This window comes from Anoplophora glabripennis, unplaced genomic scaffold, assembly GCF_000390285.2.
Source record: "Anoplophora glabripennis isolate ALB-LARVAE unplaced genomic scaffold, Agla_2.0 scaffold1, whole genome shotgun sequence".
In the NCBI taxonomy this organism is placed as follows: Eukaryota; Metazoa; Arthropoda; class Insecta; order Coleoptera; family Cerambycidae; genus Anoplophora; species Anoplophora glabripennis.
This window is the reverse complement of record NW_019417028.1, coordinates 4,759,663-4,782,092: the sequence shown is the minus strand read 5'-3', so window position 1 is coordinate 4,782,092 and position 22,430 is coordinate 4,759,663. Positions and strand designations below refer to the sequence as shown.

The 22,430-nt window shown below is 37.6% G+C and overlaps 3 protein-coding genes across 3 annotated transcripts; 1 reads left to right on the top strand and 2 right to left on the bottom strand.

Moving 5' to 3' along the window:
- The first annotated feature begins 107 nt into the window (after nucleotides 1-107).
- Nucleotides 108-11,352, top strand: LOC108903725 (exocyst complex component 4). The gene is made up of 15 exons (XM_018706044.1): nucleotides 108-236; nucleotides 310-462; nucleotides 515-693; nucleotides 747-912; nucleotides 975-1,174; nucleotides 1,223-1,367; nucleotides 1,422-1,676; nucleotides 1,728-1,846; nucleotides 5,484-5,669; nucleotides 5,729-5,894; nucleotides 5,952-6,172; nucleotides 6,228-6,471; nucleotides 6,525-6,872; nucleotides 6,926-7,132; nucleotides 11,059-11,352. The coding sequence occupies exons 1-15, from the start codon at nucleotides 180-182 to the stop codon at nucleotides 11,224-11,226; spliced, it is 2,814 nt and encodes a 937-aa protein (XP_018561560.1). The 5' UTR covers nucleotides 108-179; the 3' UTR covers nucleotides 11,227-11,352.
- LOC108917852 lies at nucleotides 11,244-18,408 on the bottom strand. Its single transcript, XM_018724675.1, has 21 exons — nucleotides 18,219-18,408; nucleotides 17,903-18,008; nucleotides 17,419-17,604; nucleotides 17,141-17,326; nucleotides 16,865-17,055; nucleotides 16,640-16,805; nucleotides 16,404-16,588; nucleotides 16,197-16,347; nucleotides 16,018-16,141; nucleotides 15,766-15,963; nucleotides 14,048-14,142; nucleotides 13,670-13,818; nucleotides 13,509-13,614; nucleotides 13,072-13,257; nucleotides 12,783-12,968; nucleotides 12,513-12,703; nucleotides 12,291-12,456; nucleotides 12,053-12,234; nucleotides 11,846-11,996; nucleotides 11,670-11,793; nucleotides 11,244-11,552 (listed from the first exon to the last, which is right to left on the bottom strand). Exons 1-21 carry the CDS (start codon nucleotides 18,402-18,404, stop codon nucleotides 11,363-11,365), a joined length of 3,405 nt encoding a protein of 1,134 aa, XP_018580191.1. The 5' UTR covers nucleotides 18,405-18,408; the 3' UTR covers nucleotides 11,244-11,362.
- Nucleotides 18,409-18,675: 267 nt separating this feature from the next.
- LOC108917768 (venom carboxylesterase-6-like) lies at nucleotides 18,676-21,960 on the bottom strand. Its single transcript, XM_023455840.1, has 9 exons — nucleotides 21,726-21,960; nucleotides 20,768-20,916; nucleotides 20,541-20,634; nucleotides 20,290-20,481; nucleotides 19,693-20,235; nucleotides 19,437-19,615; nucleotides 19,202-19,355; nucleotides 19,021-19,144; nucleotides 18,676-18,943 (listed from the first exon to the last, which is right to left on the bottom strand). The coding sequence occupies exons 1-9, from the start codon at nucleotides 21,958-21,960 to the stop codon at nucleotides 18,763-18,765; spliced, it is 1,851 nt and encodes a 616-aa protein (XP_023311608.1). The 3' UTR covers nucleotides 18,676-18,762.
- Nucleotides 21,961-22,430: the final 470 nt, after the last annotated feature.

Sequence of the window (22,430 nt, the reverse complement as noted above, 5' to 3'; positions counted from 1 at the left end):
GCTCTAAAATAACCGAATCCGCTCCTGTTCCTCCTACCTTCGGCCGGTACTGTTTTGGTCAGGTGTCAAAACAAAAAATATGACTTGTCAACCGCTGTCAAATATTCGTCAATCTAAAGGTTATGTGATATCCAGTGGGAGGAATTTTTAATGATAAGCAGAGTTAGTTTAACGAAGAGATGGACCAGTCGCCCCCTATTAAACCGCCCAGGGGGGTGAAACCCATAAAAGAAACGGTAATTATACCCCCCATTACAATCCGTTTGTTTTTGAGGTTATATTAAAACCCAATTTGTTTATATTCGATAGAGCGGTCTGCTGATGTCAGTAATTCGCACCTTATCAGCGAGCGAAACCAACGAACAAAGGGACAGGGAGAAGGCCAAGCTAGAAACCGATTACAAAATCTGCGACCAGAAACTAGACGAGCTAGTCTCCAAGCACGAAAATGATCTTACCAAGGTAAGGGAGTTGTTTCTGATTTAAAACTGTTTATTCTAGTCCTGTTTGGTAGGTCATGCAACTGTTTAGCACCATTTCACAAATCGTGTCGTCTAACAGAGAAAAAATTAAGAGAGTCAAGGAAAACCTTCAAGACTGCAAGAAAAAGTTGAGGTGTCGAAGAGATGAATTGAAGAGCTTGTGGTTGGAAGGCTTGGAGTACAAATACATGCTGAAGCTGTTGGACGAGATGTGAGTCAGCTGATTTATCTTTGACGGTGGTTGATATGTTTTTTCTGTCGTAGAGAAAAAATGAATGAAGTTCCTAACCGTCTGGCGAATCACATGTCCAGGAAACAGTATTTACACGCTACGAACCTTCTGGTGGAGGCTGTAAATTTGGGGAAAGGTACTTTAGAAGGGGTGGAGAGCCTGAAGGAGCTCAGTCAGGAGCTCGAGCAGAAGAAAGAGGTACTGTAATACTGTAATTAATTTCAATTCAATTTAAAACACTTGATATCGTGATTTTGCAGCAACTACACCTGCAACTGTTATCCGAGCTGAAAAACCACTTGTATACGAAGCCTTACCAACACATTTTAGCGCTGCGCAGGCAGGGGTCGGGTCGAGACGGGTTTCTGATTAATTCTCCCTTGCAGAGAAGCACGGAAATGAGGAGGTCTGGTAGGAATCGATCGACCGCCTCGAGGAATCTTCTAAACGACATCAACAGGTATTTAATCGTCTCCCGTCGACATCCGGTTTGATAATTGTTTTGCAGGGGCGAAAAACGGGACGTCGTCAACGATAGCTTCGAAATAGAGGAGGATCTCGACAAGCCAAATCCCGAAGATGATCCCAGGAATTTCGTCGCTATTTTAGTGAAGAGCTTGTGTTTACTTGAAAAGTTGCCTTTCGCCGTCAACGTAAGTCTTAGATTTTATTAACGCACAGCGATTAGAAACGTTTGTCTTTTTTAGATTATCGTTCAGGAGATGCAGCTGTCGCTTTTGGGTATTATAGAGAAATCCACGCAGCACGTTAAGGATTACGCGGACGGGATCGACTCGAAGCTCGCGCTGAAAGAGTTGGTACAAATCGTCTTCGATCAGTTCAAGGAAGTGGCGGACGCTCACTTTTTGTTGCTGAGATTTATAGAGAAGGCCAGTAGAGCCCATAAAATCGAAATTAAGTTGTACAGCGTCCAGTATTATTGGTCTCAAGTTCAGTTTGTGGTAAGTAACGGGTCTTTTTCTCGCTATTTTCGTGATCTCGGTCTCTTTCAGCTTCAGTCTTTCCTCACCGATTACTTGGATATCCAGAACATGTCTAGCGACATGCAGATCAGTGATATTGTGGATACAAACGATATTTCCATGTATTTCTCGAGGAGGAAACAGCCAACGTAAGTTGTTTTCGATATTCCTAAGTTTATTTTCAGCATAAATTACTCGAAATAAAGTTTCAAGAAGTTTTCTTAAGGTCGAGGCATTTTTTTAACAAGTACTGTTCTTAAAAAAAGGTAAATTTTCCAAAAAGTTGCAAAATAACGAATATCGACATAATTTCTCTTGCTGCGGTCCCCATTTGTTTACGTGTCTCCATCATTGTTGGATTGTCGTCGACCTTTTCTAAAACTGCACCTTTGAACTGAGTTGACAAAGATTTGCCATGTCAGGTGATTTTTTAATGGGAAATCTTTCCGTGTATGAATGAGATGCTGTGGCTGCATTTTGTTCACACTCTCCGTAAATATATATTCGCTATTTTCTGTAAGGTAAATTTTTAATAAAATGACCTATTTTTGTGAGGTTTACATTTTGTTAAAAGAAACGCTTGCGACATTAAACACAACACTGCAATATAGTACAGTCGTTGAAGCTGAATATCAGCTGGAACCTCCGAATTCTTTGAAATTGCATGGATTTGCATGAAAATTTAGAATAAGGCTCATCTTAGGCTCAAATTCAAAAGTGACATAAGCCCGATTGATGCTTTTTGTTTTTTAGGGGTAAGAACTACCCCTAAGTGAAAAAAATTGAAAAAATTAAGTTTTAAGCATTTTATTGATAAAAATCTTGTTCAAGTACAAAGATTAAATAATGTCCCATGTTCTCGAATACGTTTTATGATATATTTGATCTTTTCGACCCTTTATTTAACCCTTAAAAACTACCCCTATCCAAAAAATAATGATAAAAAATTACTTTTTAAAGATTTGGAATGATTAAATCGTGCAATTATTTAAAATAAAAGTTACCTTATAGCTAATAAAAGAATTTTTCCCTTTTAACCCCTAAAAANCCATGTTCTCGAACATGTTTTATGATATATTTGATCTTTTCGACCCTTTATTTAACCCTTAAAAACTACCCCTATGCAAAAAATAATGATAAAAAATTAGTTTTTAAAGATTTGGAATGATTAAATCGTGCAATTATTTAAAATAAAAGTTCTTATAGCTAATAAAAGAATTTTTCCCTTTTAACCCCTAAAAACCACCACTGTATTGACAAAAATTATAAAAAAAACTACTTTTTAAAAGCTTTCACGGTGCAATTATTTAAAATAAAAATTCCCTCATTGCTTATGAAAGAATTTGTATCTCATAACGCTTTTCAACCCTTATAAATCACCCCTGTGCTAAAAAAATTATAAAAAATTACGTTTTAAATCTTCGATTGTTATAATTGTGCAAAAATTTAAAATAAAAATTCCCTCATTATTTATGAAAGAATTTGTATCTCATAACACTTTTCAACCCTTATAAATCACCCCTGTGCTAAAAAAATATGAAAAAAACGTTTTAAATCCTGGAATGATTTTACCTTTGCCATTTTCAACTTTTATAAACTACCCTTTTACCAATATTAATGTAAAATATTTTTATTATAATCGATTTTTAAATATAATCAATCATAAAAAAAATTGCTACCCTGCATATAAACTTTTATACATGCTGACGCCTGACATTTTGCTCCAAAAATGAGAAAGCCTATTTTGCTCCGGAAAAATGTAATTGTTTTTTTACCATAACTCGGTTAATTTTGAAGCTCTAGTATCCTACAAAAAAGCATTTTAAAGATAATTTCGAGAGCTGTAAGATCGTTTGCATATAAAACCTTTTAAGTCCTTCGTTTTTAAAGGGAAAGGATCGAAGGGCTCGAGACAGGTCGTTTTTTCACTTTGGATACTTTAAGCGGCGATATCTCCTTTATTTTTTAAAGGAATAAAAAAAAGCAAAATATTTGTTGAAAAAAGCTACATTTTTGTTGTCTATCATTTATTACGTATCTTTCATAGTTTCAGAGTTATTACATAAATAGGTAAGGCATTTTTTTTTTTGAATAATGAAAAATACGTTTTCAACTTTTACCGTACATTATTAAAAAAATACGCATTCTAAACCGGTCTAACTTCAGGATCGTATGAAAAACACTAAAACAAAACTAATTGTAAAGGGTCTACGATTNAGCCCGATTGACGCTTTTTGTTTTTTAGGGGTAAAAACTACCCCTAAGTGAAAAAAATTTAAAAAATGAAGTTTTAAGCACTTTATCGATAAAGATCTTGTTCAAGCACAAAGATTAAATAATGTTCCATGTTCTCGAACACGTTTTATGATATATTTGATCTTTTCGACCCTTTATTTAACCCTTAAAAACTACCCCTATGCAAAAAATAATGATAAAAAATTAGTTTTTAAAGATTTGGAATAATTAAGTCGTGCAATTATTTAAAATAAAAGTTACCTTATAGCTAATAAAAGAATTTTTCCCTTTCAACCCCTAAAAACCACCCCTGTATTGACAAAAATGATAAAAAATTACTTTTTAAAAGCTTGGAATGCTTTCACGGTGCAATTATTTAAAATAAAAATTCCCTCATTGCTTATGAAAGAATTTGTATCTTATAACGCTTTTCAACCCTTATAAATCACCCCTGTGCTAAAAAAATTATAAAAAATTACGTTTTAAATCTTGGAAAGCTATAATTGTGCAATAATTTAAAATAAAAATTCCCTTATATTGTTTATGAATGAATATTTTACTTTTGCCATTTTTAACTCTTATAAACTACCCTTTTACCAACATTTTGCTCGAAAAATTTTTTTTGAATAATGAAAAATACGTATTCAACTTTTACCGTACATTATTAAAAAAATATGCATTCTAAACCGGTCTAACTTCAGGATCGTATGAAAAACACTAAAACAAAACTAATTGTAAAGGGTCTACCATAAATTTTAATTCTGATGGAAATTGTACAGCGTTTACTACTCATTTTTCCTTAAAAAATATGGGCAACCCATCTGTTTTTGACGATAACTCCTTCAATTTTGCTCTAATTAACTTTTATAAGTGCTCATTTTGAAGGTCTTTTTGAGTACTACAAAAAACTCCAGGAGCGTTATACACGTAAAGTTAATCCTTTTTCCCGTTATTTGACGTTTAATACATCGATTCGAGTATTCCCCCCAAAACAAGTCCCCTTCCACTAACCATATTTCGCTTTGTATAGGTCGTACAACACTTTTTAAAAAACGATTTTCTTTGTTTATTTATAAGCTACATTTTTGTTCATTACACTTTTTTTAATAAAATACGTAATTTTTTAGTTATTCGCGAAAAATACTTTGAAAAAGTGTTTTTTCACTCAAAATTCCAAGTTTTCAATCGTGAATAACCAAAAAACTATTGATTTCTCGAAAAAAATCTTTTTTACTCAAAATTTGATTCTCTATCGATTTCCAGCGTTATTTTGAAAATAAAATTTCCACCCCCGAGAAGGGGTTTCAACCCCCAACAGGGTGGAAGCGTCAATCGGCGCTATGTCACTAACGTTCATTGACCTTTTCTCTAACTATCTGCCAAATTTCAAGCCGATCGGTTCAGTTCCAAAGAATTTGGAGGTGAAAAGCTTCAATGACTCTACTAATAGTCTGATTGTCATATCTCATCAGGTGGATCGAACCGACACCAAAAATTTCTTGACGGAAGGATTATTTTGCGTATTCGTTACATAAATAACTACTATTTTAGCAAAAAGAAGGCTTTGTTCAAATTCGACGGCTCGTCGAGCGCCCTTACGCTGAGCAGTACCCTGAAATCCACCAAAAAGGACAAAGTACTTATATGCCCCTCGCACCCGAACAACATATTGATAGTGTTCATCCCGGTCATGTGCTTTATCGAGGAAATCGAACAAATCACGAACGTCTCGCACGGGTAACAAATTTTTACAAAAAAAAACTAACGTAGTTCTTTCACAATCACCGTCTTTTAAGGTCCTGCAATCTCTACCAGTTCATAACGCAACACGTCTCGAACATCTACCTCAAACGCAAGTCCGAGGAGGTTATTGATCAAATAGAGGCCGCGGTAAGGGCGTCGGACGCCTGGAAAGCCACTGTCTTGCTGGACTTAACCGCCGACTACAAGCCTTTGCTAGTGGTGAGTCTTCAAACTCGCTTCTCGTCCTTCGCATACATAGATTAAATTTTTTTCCAGAGTACCGTGACGGTGGAACGTTGCATACGGGAGTGGAAGGCCGTATTGCAAGCGTTGCCGTTGTACAGCGAGAAAATCGCGGAGTATTCCTACAAGGCCTTGCGAGAGTACAAAGACACCTGCTACGCCGCTTACAGGGGCATAGTCCAGCCCCATTCCGAGGACCGTCGGATCTGCAGCGCGGCATGGCTAAAGGACGACGACATCAGCAGGTTTTTAAAGTGAGTTTCCAGGGCCCGGTCGATTTCTCGTCTCTTATTTTTAACGTAAACGCAGGTCGTTACCGAACTGGCTGAACCTGAAGGCCCAGCAGGAGTTCCAGGCCCGCAGCGAGCGTAGCCGGCGGGCCCTGAGGCGGGACCACCCTTCCGAGGAGGAAAGCCCGGAGGACGTCCGCATGAGGAACAGACGGGAGGCCGAAATATTGGCCAGTAACTTGGGGGAGGGCGGCGTCTCCGCGGGGGAGATACTCTCCGATATGAGCCTGCTGAAAGAGCTGGCGCAGCTGCAGGAGAGCATGGTGAGTAGCGTCGTCGTTGTCGTTTGTATTCGAATCGCTAACCTCGTCTTCAGGAGTGGTTCTCGGTGAGGATGTTCCAGTTCACCAGCGACTTCAGACAGGAGCCCTCGAGCCTCTCCCCGCCCAAGCAAGACAATAACCACAAGGACTGCGCCCCGCCCATATCGGCCGCCACGTTGCAACACCTCACCGGCATCGCCCAGGAATTCGACGAGCTGGCCAACACGTGCCTTCTGCTGCTGCACCTGGAAGTGCGGGTACAGTGCTTCCACTACCTCTTGGCGCAGACATACTACAACAAGGAGACGCACGAGCCCGATCCGAAAGTGTTGGAGCTAAGCAGGGTGCTGGCGAACGTCGACGAGGCGATGACCTCCAGTCTGCACCCCAGGAAGTGCAAGGTGAGCCAAAAAAACAATGTCGTAGTTCGGTGTGACGTGTATATTTCTTTCAGTATATTTTCGAGGGTCTCGGACACCTGATAGCGAAGATACTGATCAGTTCGGCGCAGTACATGAACGTTATAGACGAGGCGGGGATTCAGAGGATGTGCAGGAATATATTCGCCCTTCAGCAGACCCTGACGAACATCACGATGACCAGGGAGGTGGCTTTGGACCATGCCAGGCACTACTTTGAGCTGTTCTTCTTGACCCCAGAGGTACTGTGTGTTTTTTATTTTCAAATATTAACGTGCTAGATATGCGGAATATTCGATGATATTTACTGGAAATACGGTTGTTTAAAACTCCAGTAGATTTTGCTTGTTTACGTGAAGAAATTTTACCGAGAAATGGCGGCTTAAGAGGGCTCGATAGCAAATAGCCAACAAGCAATACATTTTTACAGATTTTATTACACAGTTTGTCTAAATATGAATTAATGCACGAATAACAGACTTTCCCCCATTCTAACGCAGATTTTCTACAAAATGGAGTTGGTTTGAAACTCAAATAACTTTTTGGTGTCAAGAAATTTGTAATTTAAGATGTCGTTTGTTCAAAATTGCAAATTTCTTTACAACAAAAAGTTATTTGAGTTTCAAACCAACTCCATTTTATAGAAAATCTGCGTTAGAACGGAGGAAAGTCTGTTATTTGTGCATTAATTCATATTTAAACAAACTGTGTAATAAAATCTATAAAAATGTATGGGCTATTTGCTGTAGAGCCCTCTTAATTTGTAAAGTTTTATGTTTGACATGTCTATATTCATTTCTTTGTGTTTCGGAAAGTTTCGTTTATTATTTGAGTAACCTGTGGTGTCTAATATACTAAAGGTTATTTTTTCCAAAAATATTACTATCGAAAATTTAAATTTGCCGTCAGGAGGGTAGTTCGCCAGAAAATGGCGTCGTGGTGCTTGATTATTTTTATAAATACAGAGTCGATCGTCGATAAATTCGAATTTTTCATCTCAAAAAACCACCGCATACGAAATTTCACGAAATTAGCTCGAAGTAGGCGAAATATATTAAAGAAAATGTTTTTTTTTTGTACTTCAACACCCTGTATCTCACCAAGGAACCACTTAAGGCAAACATTTTACATGAAATACCCCTATTAATTTTAATTGTTCTATCTGCTGGCAAAGTTTGTAACCTTATTTCTGTTACGCCCTGTATATCGAATAATTTAATTTATCACAATTTGCTGGAAAGGTGGCATAAATTTCTATATTTATTTCATTGTTTTAGAAAGTTTTAATCATTATTTGAGTATCCTGCGACTAATATACTAAAGGTAGTCTTTTGTTTTAAATATTGCTAAAGGAACAAAATATTTTCATTAAATTTTTAGTAATATTCGAAAGACTGTATCTCCGTGAAAAACGGTCGTGTCGAGATAAACAAAAAAGCATTTTGAAGCTTTAAGTCTCTAGTTTCAATATCTTTAGACAAAAAATTTTTTTGAGATGTGGTTATCGAGCAATCAACAGTAAAACGTCGAAAAGAAAAATTTCGAATTTTTTTTTTTTTTTGGAACTACGGACTCAGGAAAATTTTTTCTAACTCAATCAGTACAGAGGTCAATTAGCTTATTTATTCAGCTTCAATTTAATTTTTGAAAGGTCTCCGTGCGACTATTGGTTGTCGAGATATCGCTGGTTGAATGAAAGATAACACTTTTGTCTTTAATCGCCGATATCTCTGCAAGAAATTATTGCGCAGTAAATCCAAGTGCAGTTTTGAAAACTTGAATAAATCCTCTACAAGGACCTGTCAGGGTTTTCGAAGAAAAAATTTTTTTTCCATTTGAAAAAATTGCAAAAAATGACTTTTTACAACTTCTTAGAAAATCTACCGCTAATTTACAAATATTGATGAAAAGACTAATGTTGAGAGAAATTTTTACAGTTCAAAATACCCACAATAACCCTGTAAATTGACAAGTTGATGCATCAAACCGGTTTTCTGTTCCAGAGATCAAAGGCTTTGAAAGAATTAAAAGTTTGTACTTATAACATTTTGTACTTGACTTGTTTTTCACATTGAAAAAAAACTTGCACTCCAATCGAAAAAAGTTAAATGAGAAAGTTGTAGCTATTAAAAAAACCTATGGATTCGTATTTGTAAATATATCGATTGCTATATTACTTTTCGAGATATATCGGAAAAACCGTCAAAAATCGGCATTTTTTTGTTTTTGCTGTATTTCTCGCAAATTAAGGCTTTGGAACTTGTTACTTGCTGTAAATGTAGCCCTCGACAAGCAAAAAATTGTCTCTTTTTTAAATTAAAAAATATTAAAGAATTTTCGAGTTATACCGATTTTTCTAAAAAAAAGAGGTTATTTCGAAAATCGGCTCTTCTTGCTCGACGAATAGTTATAGAGAAACGAATCAGGGCTCATTTTTTTCCTTAACAATTGTACTTTCATGGTAAAAAAGAGTGATAAGGATTTTATTCATTTCAAGTGAACAAAAATGACTTTCAAGAACGTATAAATTTTTTGCTCACGTTTTTCTTCAATATTTTCTTCGATTTTCGTTTCTCGATATTGTCTATTACAGGATTCGATTGCTGACATTTTACGCGAATTAAAAAAAAAATTGCTCTACCACATTCTGTAGCCGAGAAAATTTTTTTTTTTTTTTCAAAAATTTCCACAGGCCGCTGTTTATGTATATTTTCATTAAAAAAAATACTGTGGCTCATTTTAGCCACTCTGGACCACGTACAAAAATCCTTTTGTACTTAATTTGGGTATCTCGACGAGATAAACCAAAATATGACCTTTACGACGGCCTCAAAAGCATACCTTTACCATTACCTTTGAAAAATGTAATTTTCCTTTAGTCTAAAATTTTCTCACCTCCTCTTAACATTTCAATAATTATTTAATAATTGTTTATGGAATAAAGTAAGTACAACGTTTTATGGTAATTATATATTTTTATTATAGAAGTATTACAAAATATTTATTTAATTATCGTACAGAAAATTACGTGGTATAAAAATATTCGTCGATTACATTTTTTACTTTCACATCTTATGTATATTCTCTTCAAATCACTCGATTGTGATTCATTTTCTTCTTCTTCCGTGGTTTACTTTCCTATATTTTCCACACAATCAACTTCATTTTCCACATAATTCGCTTCAACAATAAGTGATTCAAACGCGTCAAAAGAATCATCGTCTAATTGGATGCTTGGAGTTTCAAAATTTGCACATTTCAAAAAAAATTTTACAACCGCAGATTTTTTGAAAAAAAATCTCGGCTCCAAAAGGTCGTAGGTGAACGTTTTTTTTTAAATTCGCGTAAAAATGCCAGCAATCGATTTCTGTAATAGACGTTATCGAGAAATGTAAATAGAAAAAGATATTCAAGAAAAACGCGACCAAAAAATGTTTACTATTTTCAGTCATTTTTGGACACTTGAAATGAATAAAATCGTTATCACTCTTTTTTACCATGAAAGTACAACCCTTAAGGAAAAAAATGAGCCCTGATTCGTGTCTCTACAACTATTCGTCGAACAAGAAGAGCCGATTTTCGAAATGACCTTTTTTTCGAAAAATCGATATAACTCGAAAAATTTTTAATATTTTTTAATTTAAAAAAGAGACACTTTTTTGCTTGTCAAGGGCTACATTTACAGCAAGTAACAAGTTTCAAAACCTTAATTTGCAAGAGATACAGCAAAAACAAAAAAATGCCGATTTTTGACGGTTTTTCCGATATATCTCGAAAAGTAATATAGCAATCGATATATTTACAAATACGAATCGATAGGTTTTTTTAATAGCTACAACTTTCTTATTTAACTTTTTTCGATTGGAATTCAAGTTTTTTTTTTTTTAGCACAAAACCGTTTTTTTTTTATGACTTGTATGAATTTTTTAGGTTAACTTTGCTGTTTATGCGCCACAAGAAAAAAACACTATTTTTCTTAGAATTTTTGTTTCCAGGTGGTATTTTTTGTAAATCGATTGGACTAATTCTTATTTCCACTTTTTGTATTTTGAAGGGTCTTAAAAAGTATCACGCGATAAGCAAATCTGTTATATCCACCTGTCGTTCATTTCATTGATCACGAACTGTTGCTCACAAGAAAGTTGCAATCATCAAGTGTCTGTTGTAGGAAATACTGAATGGGATCGTAGACAAGGGCCCCGAATTTTCGGAGCTCGAATACATGAACGCCTTCCAACTCCTCAATAGGAGTAAGTCCGGCAAAGAGTTGGGACTGGTGTCCGTTCACTTAGAGAGGCTGTCCGACATTCTCGGAGAGGTAGGCGTCACGGTCTAACGCTTCTAACGAATACCTTGCTTTAACTAGTATTTATTAAAATAAGTAAACTATAAGTAGAGACACACAAATGTTATTATGCTGTTAAGTTGTTTAAAAGATATTTTTAATAAAACGTGAGGAAGATTTGTTTCCTTTACAACTCGTCCCTCGCGGGGAAGAGGTTTTCGTTCTCCTTGAACGGCAGGGTCTCCCAGAAATGTCTGTTACCCAACTCGTCCTTTTCCTCCACGAACATGTTCTGGGGGCCCGCGATGTGCAGCTGCTTCCAAGGATCCGACGGGTCTTTCGACAAAGGCGTCCAAGCGGAAGTGATGTTTGGTTTCCTAGAAACAACATATTTTTAACGAAAAATTCTTGTGGTGTACCTCAGAGGTCATAATTTGGCCCCACGCCCCAATACATTTATAAGCGGAAACAAAAATCGATCGACGAACACTTACCCTGTTTTCATGAATGAAATCACCAAGTCCAGCATGATTTCGCTCATTTGGCGGTCATCTTCCGTTGATGACGTGTCCATATTGGTCTTTAACACGTAACTGGTGTCGTCTCCGTGAGAGACACCTATTTGGAAATTAAACAACTAAGAAAATTCGTGGATGGTACAAGTTTTTACCTAGATTTTTGTCCGTGTCAGCTCTGAACTCCGATTTGCTGTGGGTTCCTCTGTAGTTGAAGAAATAGCTGTACACTGGAGATTGTACGGCAGCGGAGTGCAGTCTACCCGCCTTTTCGATGTCGTAGACAAAGAGGCGTTCGCTCATCAGCTAAAATAAGATTCATTTCGAACCACCCACGATTATATTAATATTTTTAGTCTTACTTGGACCAAAGCGGGGTAAGTGTCCTTATTAACCGGTTTTCCATGGAAGAAATACTCCCGAATCTTCTCGCTGACGCTGTCCAGCAACTCGGGATCTACGGCACCGTCGTAGTGCAAAATGTAAGGCATTATTTCGTTCCAGTTGCGGTCCAGGTACTCCAAGTGGTGGTCGTGGTGGAAGTCTGTAATAATCACAACGATTTTTTTCGTTCGACACTCTACCAAAGCGTCTTTGTACCTGAAGCTGGGTATAAGCCTTCGGCAGACGTGTACGACGCGATCCAAGGCAAGTCATGGACTTTCTTGGCTTTTAACAGCTTGTAGGGATGCTGGGGAAGTACCGGCTTTAGAGCCCAGGTATCCACGACCACACCGAACGGAGAAAAGGGGTTGTATAGCCATGGCTACAATTGGAAGTGGTATTATATGATTTTCTCTACAATGTTGCTTTAAAACTCACCTGAAAATGTTTAACGGTGTGGGTGATCTGCCTCGCTGGCTTGTGCCGAAGGCATTCCACCATATATTTGGAATCAGCTGTGGGACAACCGATTATAGAGCACAACTTCTTTGCTTTTTGCAACGGGCGTTCCACCAAAACCCAAGGGTTGAGGACTGTACCGCTCTGAGAGAATCCCTTGTGAAATAAACCTGAAAAAAGTAGTTTCAGAGGTAATAGAATACCGTCCCCTCCACCACACTTCTAATTCGACTTTATACCGACGCCTACCTTGTGATTGCGGGAGTAAATGGTGCAGTTCGACGCTAGCGCCCCCTGCCGACATCCCGAATATGGTAATCGAATCCGGGTTACCCCCAAAGTACTCCACGTTGTCCTTGATCCATTTCAGCGCCAAAATTTGGTCCTTCAGTCCGTTATTGCCCGGTACCACTTCGTCCTCTGTACTTAAAAATCCTGCAACACAAATCAAATTAAAATAGAGTGGCCATTTCATTCACCCGATTTAAGCCTCATGGAATTTTCGGTAAATGTTGATAAATTGCATAAACCTGCTTACCTAGCGGACCCAATCGATAGTTGAAGTTAACGTAGATGACATCCCTGTCTAAAACAATGTGGGGTCCGTACATGCCCCCGTAGTTGAACATGAACGCGCCGCCATGTATGAATACCAGGACGTCGAGCTTTTTTCTAGGGTTCAGGTTTGGTGTGTATACGTTTACGTATAGACAGTCCTCGTCTCCTGCAAAGTCAGTCAAGCTACAAAATGAGAAATATTCATCGATACTCTGGTGGGTATTGAAAATAAATCACACCAAATTCCGTATTGCTGCACTGCACTGCTAGGCAATTTGTCAACAACTGAGATTTATTGCACAGTGGCTCAGTGCAGCTGTGTTTGTGCGACGTTAAAATCTTTTCAACGTAAATAGGCCACCAGATTAAAAAATGATTTACAATGTTGACATTATTTCTATGAAAAAATTAATTTACCCGACACCATGTCTTGACCAGATGGTGTGAAATGGTCGTACTGCATGCACTTGAACATAGTCTTGGCCTGCCATACTCCTACCCACGGTTTTGGTGGTACAGATTCCTAAAACGATCATTGTAATCAAAACTCCTTGAATTTATCCCACTTTGAACATTACCTTAAATCTGTGTTTACCCACTGGAGGTCTGGCGTATGGTATTCCTTCAAAAGCGGAGAATGTTCGTCCGTTGACTGTATTAGCTGTAAACCCTTCTACCTCCCCCAAAGATATAGTCACCCTTGATGAGGTAACTTCACCAAATACAACTGCAAAAAAACACCACAAATTGCGTATGTCTGTTCAAACGACGTTTTTTTGGGAAACATTTAAGTAATCGCCGAATTAGAGCGGCCCCGGTACTGATCCTTGCGGTGTACCAAGGTTAAAGACCGACGTTTTCGTGAATTAAAACACTGTTTACATTGTTTAAATCGTATTCCTGTCAGGAGTGAGTTATATCGAATTTTCTGTGCTTATAATCATTATTTTACTTACCAGCGTTGATAGTTACAATGAACAGAACAGCCGTATACATGGTTGGTTGGACCGCACCAACTTGAATAGGATGATAAACGGGTATATATACGCCGCTTTAGATAAGAGCGTGATTTTAGTAATTTATTTATATATATAACAACAGATAAAAACGGTATAAGATACAACAGATGCGGCATATTATCGTGTTTCTTTTAAATGGTATGGTAGATTGCATTTACGCAATCCCGACTCTGTTTAGCATTCAGCACGTGGTAATATCTGCCGTCGAACTCGAATATGCAAATAAATAATATTTTTATACAGCGCTGCTAATGTTTGTTGAAAGGTGTTTTACTTACAATTAAATACAATCCAGGGGAACACATTTTTTTTTCATTAAACAAATACTAAGGTGTATACAAAGACAACAGTGATATATGTACTTATTTAAAGAGTTAATATTTTTATTAAAAACACCTAACAGAATGCTTAAAGGACAGCTAAAGGTTTAGAGACGTAATTACATCAAATACTTTTACAACTTTTTAAATTACCCGCTAATGGAGATGTTTAGTGATATGCTGTTGGCAGCATTGGGTTGAGCATATCTCTTCTGTAACCGCCATTATTCTATGGCTAGAAATTGGCCTCAATGATTTGGGATCGAGGGGGATTATCCCTCTTTATCCTGCCTCATCTCGTGTAGGCCTGGACAGCCTTCGTAGGTGGGCCCCATCCGTCGTCTACCCCGACCGCAAATGCGGCCGGTGTAGGCGCTTTGTGGGACCTCCTTTTGTCCTGGCTGGGCCCCGCCGGCTAGGGCCCTTTCTTCTGGCGCTCTTCTTGCTTCGCCGGCTCGTCTGTGTAAACCCCGGGGGTAGTGTCATGTTTATGNAGATTTCAGTACCTAAAACCTTGATGGTTTGATCGTTTTTTGCACCTGTTTATTCGTTTTACTGCGGCGTCTTTGAAAATACCCAGATGGCATGACATAACATTCCTATTATTTGATAAGCTTTAGATTATTCAGTTATTAAATGTTTGAAATTATTTGTCTTTGCGGAAAACACTATTTAAAGAATATGGGGCCCTTAAGGGACAGATAAAGGTTTAGAGACGTATTTACATCAAATACTTTTACAACTTTTTAAATTACCCGCTAATGGAGATATTTAGTGATATGCTGTTGGCAGCAATTGGGTTGAGCATACCTCTTCTGTATCCACATGATCTTAGATTGTTGATTGTATTATATATTTTGTGGATGATATCTCATTTACTTTTCATGATATTGTTATTTGAGTGCAACTTGTGCAATTTTCTGGAACAATCATGCGATTTACTTGTGGTCGTCAGTCAATTGAAGATGATCCTCGACCAGGAAAGCCTCCTACTTCAACTGATGTCTGTATAGATTTAATAATATTTTTCATTTTACGTATCAATCTTATGCAAGAACAAGTCAATATATCTGCTGACCTCCGTTTAATAACGTTACGAATGATAAAGTTGGAGCATCAAAAACAACGCCTTTAACTTTTGAACTTGAATTTAAGTATATATTACTTTATTTTATCTCAGTCTCCTTTAACTCGGACGTTGATCTAGTCCACACATGCTGATTTTAGAGGGAGAAAAATGTTCGTCTTTTGTTTTCATAGGCCCGATTTTTATTAAATAACAATAAATAACACGTAACAAAAATACTGTTTACAATAAAAAAAAAATCGACGGTTTACAGTTCGTTCTTATCTCTTGTTCTTTCGAACAGCTTTTCGTTTTCCCTAATGGGCAACGATTCCCAAAACTCTTTGTTCCCTAAATTCTCATTTTCCTCAATGAGAAGGTTATCTGGAGAAGAAATCCTCAAGTATTTGATCCTTTTGGAGTCTTTAGGAACTGGCGTCCATTCCAATTGAGTCACATTAGGCTTTCTGGAAGACAACGGTTCTGTTTATAACGAAACATTGGAAACTTTTAACTCTTACCCAGTTCTGGCTACTGACAGCCACATTTCTACCATCATATCCGACATAGCCTTATCTCTTTCGTTCGAACGAGTGTCCAGAGCCATGCTGAGGATGTAACTGGCGTCGTCGCCGTGAGCAGCGCCTACAATATGTATTACAAAACTTTTACGTTGATTTAGACAAAAGTACAAGCTTACCGAAATTCTTCCTACTTTTCGACCTGCCTTCAGACCTGCTGTGTTCTCCTCTGTATGTAAAATAGTATAGATAAGTAGGCGCTGCACTAGCTTCAGCGTGAAGCTTTACAGCTTTGTGTATATCTGTCACGAACAGTCTGTCTCCTATTATCTGGAACAAGAAATACATCTTTCATTGTTTCAATCAGTTCAGTCACTTGTACTTACTTGTACCAAGTCCCCAAATGTGTGTTTGTTGACGTTAGCATCACCAAGATAGTAGTCTCTGATTTTAGTATTAACAGCATGGATGTCTTCACTGTTTACTGTTTCGTTGTAGTGTAATATGTGAGGCAGGATATCGTCCCACCTCTTATCGATGTCGTCCAAGTACTTTTCATCGGAAAAAAATTCTACAAATTGGGTGGAATAAACGTTTTTGAACTTCTAAAGAAGGATTTTACCTGCTGCTGGGTATAATCCTTCAGAATTTACGTGGGACGCTATCCATGGCACACTATGGACTAGTTTCTTCTTCAGCAACTGGTAGGGATGATCCGGTATCAGTGGATCTTCAGCCCATTTGTCTACCACCACAGCGAATGGGGAAAAGGGGTTGAAAAGCCAAGGCTACGGTATGGAAAGTCATGAAAATATTTGAAAAATTGTCTAGACGGTTCAGTACCTACCTGGAATGTGGTTATGGTTTCCACGATTTGCTTCCCTGGGCGTTCTTTCAAACAGTCGACCATTTCCTTCGTAGACTGAGAGGAGCATCCTAATAAGCTTGCTATTTGCTTTGTTTTCTCTAAGGGGTTTTCAGCAATGACCCACGGGTTCAAGGTCGTTCCACTTTGTGAGAAACCCTTGTGGAATAATCCTGGAATAATTAAATTTGAGAACACAGCCTCTCGTATCTGGTTTACCACTGTATGAAGCTCGGAACGGGAGCTTCCTGCACTTACCTTTGCTTTTGCTTATCATGTAGTGAAAATGGACGCTCCCCCCTCCCGCCGAATTTCCAGTTATCGTGACTGAATTCGGGTTCCCTCCAAAATACCGTATATACTTCTGGATAAATTGTAGAGCAACGATTTGGTCTTTTATACCGTTATTTCCGGGAACCACATCATCTTCGGTGCTTAGGAAACCTTAAAAATAACTTAATCAATACTCAACTCTCTGTGGCCCCAGTGTTGGTCCCTGAGGTGCGCTAAATTCAATTTTGTCTACTGTTACTTACCCAGGGGTCCCAGTCGGTAATTGAGGTTTACGTAAACTATATCTTTGTCTAACAGTATTTGTGGACCTTGAAACGCGCCATAGTTGAACATAAAGGCTCCTCCATGTATGAAAACTATTACATCTAGGTTTTCACGGACGTCTAGAGATGGCGTATAGATATTTAGGTATAAACAATCTTCTAACCCTGAAAAATAGTTTTTTTGCGTTGTGAATTACACAAGTCACAAATTTATCAGTTCAGTAGATAGGAATGACCTTGTTAGTTGTTGTAAATCAATGAATGGTGACGAGTTTTTAATTTGGCGTGAGTTTACAGATAAGTTTGGGAGTTGCCACATTTACAGTTGGTAAGCAAGGGCAAAAAATACTTTTTTGTGGTTTTTATCAATGTGTTATATTTTCGATTTCATCAAAAGGTAATCAGCTAACAATAATAGCTTTATTTTGTTGTTAATTGTCGAACAAATAAAAACAATGACTACCTGTGACAGGATCCTCCTTTGATTGAGATAAATGTCTATATTGCAAGCACTTGTGGATTACATTAGCTGTCCAGGTGCCATTCCAGGGGTCTATTGGTAAAGGTGCCTATAATAAGTGTAAGAAATCTTAGCTGTAGCTTTAGAGTACCTCAAGGCACCTATTTAGGACCCTTCCTGAGATCTTTACGTGTTCTAACCTTACTAAGGCGTAATAATAATAACAAAACAGTACAATCAGTAGTAAGTACATTTTTTAATGCTTGTTTTTGATGTTTAGGCTATATTTCTCTTTTCTTATAAACCAAAAAGATCTTACCTCAAATCTATTGGCGCCCACGGGTGGTTTTGCGTACGGGACACCCTCAAATGAATAGAATTTCCTACCACTAACACTTTCTTTAATGCTGCCCACGATTTTTCCTAGAGGCAGCTCCACTAGAGGATCACCTCTGGTTAACACAACAGAATAAACTGTTAGAGTGAATATTGCAATATTGTTCATTGAAGACATAGTTTTGAAATGAAGATAGTTGAAGAATCTATTCGTTTAATAATCACAAACTCTGTAGGGGGTTAAAGGTTATCCTTTATATTTTTAATGTAAATAATGTATATTCGAATTTCACAAATACATAGATTGTTTCTGGGAACTCGAAATATCGTTATAATGTAAATGCAACTTAAATGTATGATTTCCTGATTACAAATATTGGCTCGTTGTCATCTTTTGGTTATTCTAATAACATAAATATGTAGTGAAATGAGTTGGCATGTTTACTTGGTCTCGTACAATTATCATTGGTATCTTTATTAAAACTACATTGATTGTATAAATTCAAAATACATAATAAAGAATTTCTCTATAAATTCACGTTGATTGCATTTTGGTTCTCTAAAAGACCCAGTTTGCTCCAGAAGTCACTACGAATCAAGCTTTTGGTCTTTTGCAACTTCATTTTCTCCGGACCAGTCACGTTTAAGAAGGTCAATTCTTCAGGTCCTGTTGGCTGCCACTTATTGGTTCCATCAAAAGAGGGTATCCTAAAATTCATAAATTAGAAGTTAATATTGCATCACTATGCGTTTCTAGTGACGTTTTATATCAATGTTATTCTTACCCTGTAGATGCAAATTCGTATAACATGTTTTGAAATGCATTTTTCAGTCGTTTATCTTGCTCAGAAAATGGTTTTTTGTAAAATAACCCTTGTAAATAAATACAATCGTCACCATGGCCCACACCTGTGGAAAAAAATATAGTATTTACATTACGCTAATTTAGGACGAAATTATTCATACCTTTAATCTCTGTAGAGTTGGTGAAAAATTCCACAGCTTTGTTTACACCTTCCTTATAACTGAAAATATAATAGTACACCGAAGATTTTGAGACGTTTGCTTGCATTTTAGCCGCCATTTCTCCAGGAATAGCAAAATACCTATCCGTGAGCATCTAAAAAAACAACCATAATATGTATCATATCTGGATATTGGTTAGTACATCAAATTGAATCTTAGCACTTCATGTTCCTACCTGAGTAAACTTTGAGAAGGTCTCCTTGTTGATTTTTCCCCCAGGTCCAAAATAATGTACCAAAATTTCCCTGGACACTCCTACCCTTCTTGATTCCGGTAGCGTGTTGTTGTAATCCAAAAAATAGGGGGACAACTGATCCCAGTTTTGATCTATATGGTCCAATTCATCCCAGTAGACTAAAAAATCATATATTTAAAACACAACACTAATGGCACTCAAAAAACTTCATATCCCACTTCTGATATATACTTACATGGTGATACCATTAACCCATCATCAGCTGTGTGAGAGGTAACCCAAGGAACATCTAGTACCTTTCCTTGTTGGAGTAACCAAAAGGGTTCTTTGTCCAAGAAAGGTTCCTTTGAGCCTTTCTCCACTACAGGGGCAAAGGGGGAAATTGGCATCGTACGGTAACCAAAAAAGTGATGCATTTGCTTCACTAAACTCTGCGCCGGTCTCTGTTTAAGGCATTTCTTTAGATCTTTGGAGGGTCCGTCAGGACAACCAACCAATACGGCAAGTTTCTTAGCGTTCTCTAAAGGATTCTTCGTGATCGTCCAAGGGGCCAGAACCGTTCCACTCTGAGAGAATCCCCTGTGGAATAAACCTTTGGAAAGGGGCGAGAAATAGTGAAAGTGTACGCTGGTTCCTCCAGCTGACATGCCCTGTATCGTAACAGAGTTTGGATTGCCCCCAAAGGAGGCGATGTTATCCTTGATCCATTTGAAGGCCTGTACTTGATCTCTCATGCCATTGTTTCCGGGTATGACGCCATCTTCTGTGCTGAGGAACCCTAAAATATTTAAAATGTTACGAAATGAATATATTTGATGTGATTGCTAGCTACCGAATATCCCAAGTCGATAGTTAATGGTGACAAGGACAAAGTCCTTATCCATGAAAAACTCTGGGAGAGCTGAGTGTGCTTGGCCCAATAAGAACGCACCGCCATGGATTGAGACGACCACTTCCAATTTTTTTGGGTTGTTCACGTAATCAGCTGGTACGTAGACGTTCAGGTAGAGACAGTCTTCTTCACCTGAATTCAGAGGAATGAACGAAAGTGTTTGGTACTGCTAGGTAAAAGTTCATACCGACCTATTACATCGCCAGTAAATATCCAAATTTGGGTGCACGTTTGAGGGTTGTCAGCCAGCCAAGTTCCTGTCCATGGTGTGGCAGCATGGGGTTCCTAAAAACTCGTTTGAATTTGGATGATTCATTGCTAGTGAAGATGGTAACAGTTATTCAAAGTTTGATATTGGAATAACTGAAATTGATATCTAAATATTGTTGTGTGGTGTTAAATACTGATCTTAGAGTACCTCGAATCTGAGATCTCCCACTGGAGGCTTCGCATATGGGACTCCCTCAAAGGCAGCGAATTTTCTCCCATCCAGTGACTCCTTCCATAAACCTCGTACCCTTCCTAAGGGCGTGTCTATTTCCGGTAATGCATCGTTACTTGAACAAACTTCTTGACATAGGATGAATTTAATTGCTTTTATTTTCTATTTTAACTTAAAGAGAAAATTTATTTATAAACTAGCAACCCGCCCCGGCTTCGCACGGACAAATATAAAATAGCCTATGTTACTCCGAGGAGATGTAGCTTTCGGTAAAATTGGTTGAGTAGTTTTTGAGTTAAATCGTAACAAACAAAAAATCAATCATCTTTCATCTAATGCGACCCTAATATTAATTTTAAAATAATTCACGATATATCTATATACCTAAAGACAACAAACGAACTCAAAACTAAAAATGCAAAACCTTTAAATTTAAAACAATATAGGTAACTACCAACAATGTGAAAACAAAACGAATTAAATTAAAGTACCTATGTTCAGGACTATCAATTTTAATTAATAAGTAAGTAGTTAGGTATCTAACTACCTAAAGAAAACAAACACNCCGGGTTGAGATATACGAGCAAACATTGAATACATTAAATTATGCAAATCCCGCTTTGGTTCAAAATGTTCTGTCAATAATTTTTGCCATTCTTGCCAAATAAAAAGACGGGTCGGCAAACTCCTATACCAAGTTTCCGCCGGACCTCTCAGCTTGCCTAAAGCCAATTACAAATTACAGTATCGGGCCAATAATACATGCCCGTATTCTTATTAACAGTTTTAAGCCATTCCTCAACATTATCATTAATTGGATCGAATTCACTGATACTATTAGAATGTACGGTAAGACCTAACAATCTAGAATCATTTGACTATTTATTAATGCCATCTAAAAATGTTTGACTTAATATAGAAACATCAGACTCACTACCCAAACGCGTTCCGTCAGAACCCAGGTTCACTCGAGCCACTGGGGGTGTTGAGGAGTGTTCGTGGATTACATGTAAAGTTCCAGCCTGGGGAGATCCTGGTGTCTGTTGTGATAATCTTTGGTCACGGGAATCGGCGGCGTCAACAGACCTAGCCTCTGTCCTGACTCGCTTCCGTTCCCTTGAAAATTTCTCATGTCTCCGTCTATGGCGTAGTTCCCTGCTTTTTGGCATTTTGAATTTACACAAAACACCACTGCAAATATCCCACTTCTGATGTTGTAAACAAATCACAAACTCAAATTTTACAATGATTTTATTTTACAATTAGTTGAATACACCGGGTACAAAAGGTAACGCTCCTTTGCGAGCAAAACTACGAATGTATCTGAATCGAATAGCCCCACATGATGGTCCTCGAATTGAGTCAGCGGATTCCAGCTTAACCCAAACAACGATAAACTACGCCAGGGTCGGTCGCTGCTTGAAGCCGTAAGAATCCATAACTCATAGTTTGCAACAAGATCTCACACCGTCCACTCAAAACACTATCATTTAAATGAATGTAGCATTATTTGAATAATAAAAATTTGGGTTAAATCCGGTTACAGTCGACCTTCACAAATATAGTCGCTGTCTTATGAAACAACTATCTATAAAGGTTATTCAACTTCTGCTTAATTATATTATTAAAACAGCCTCGA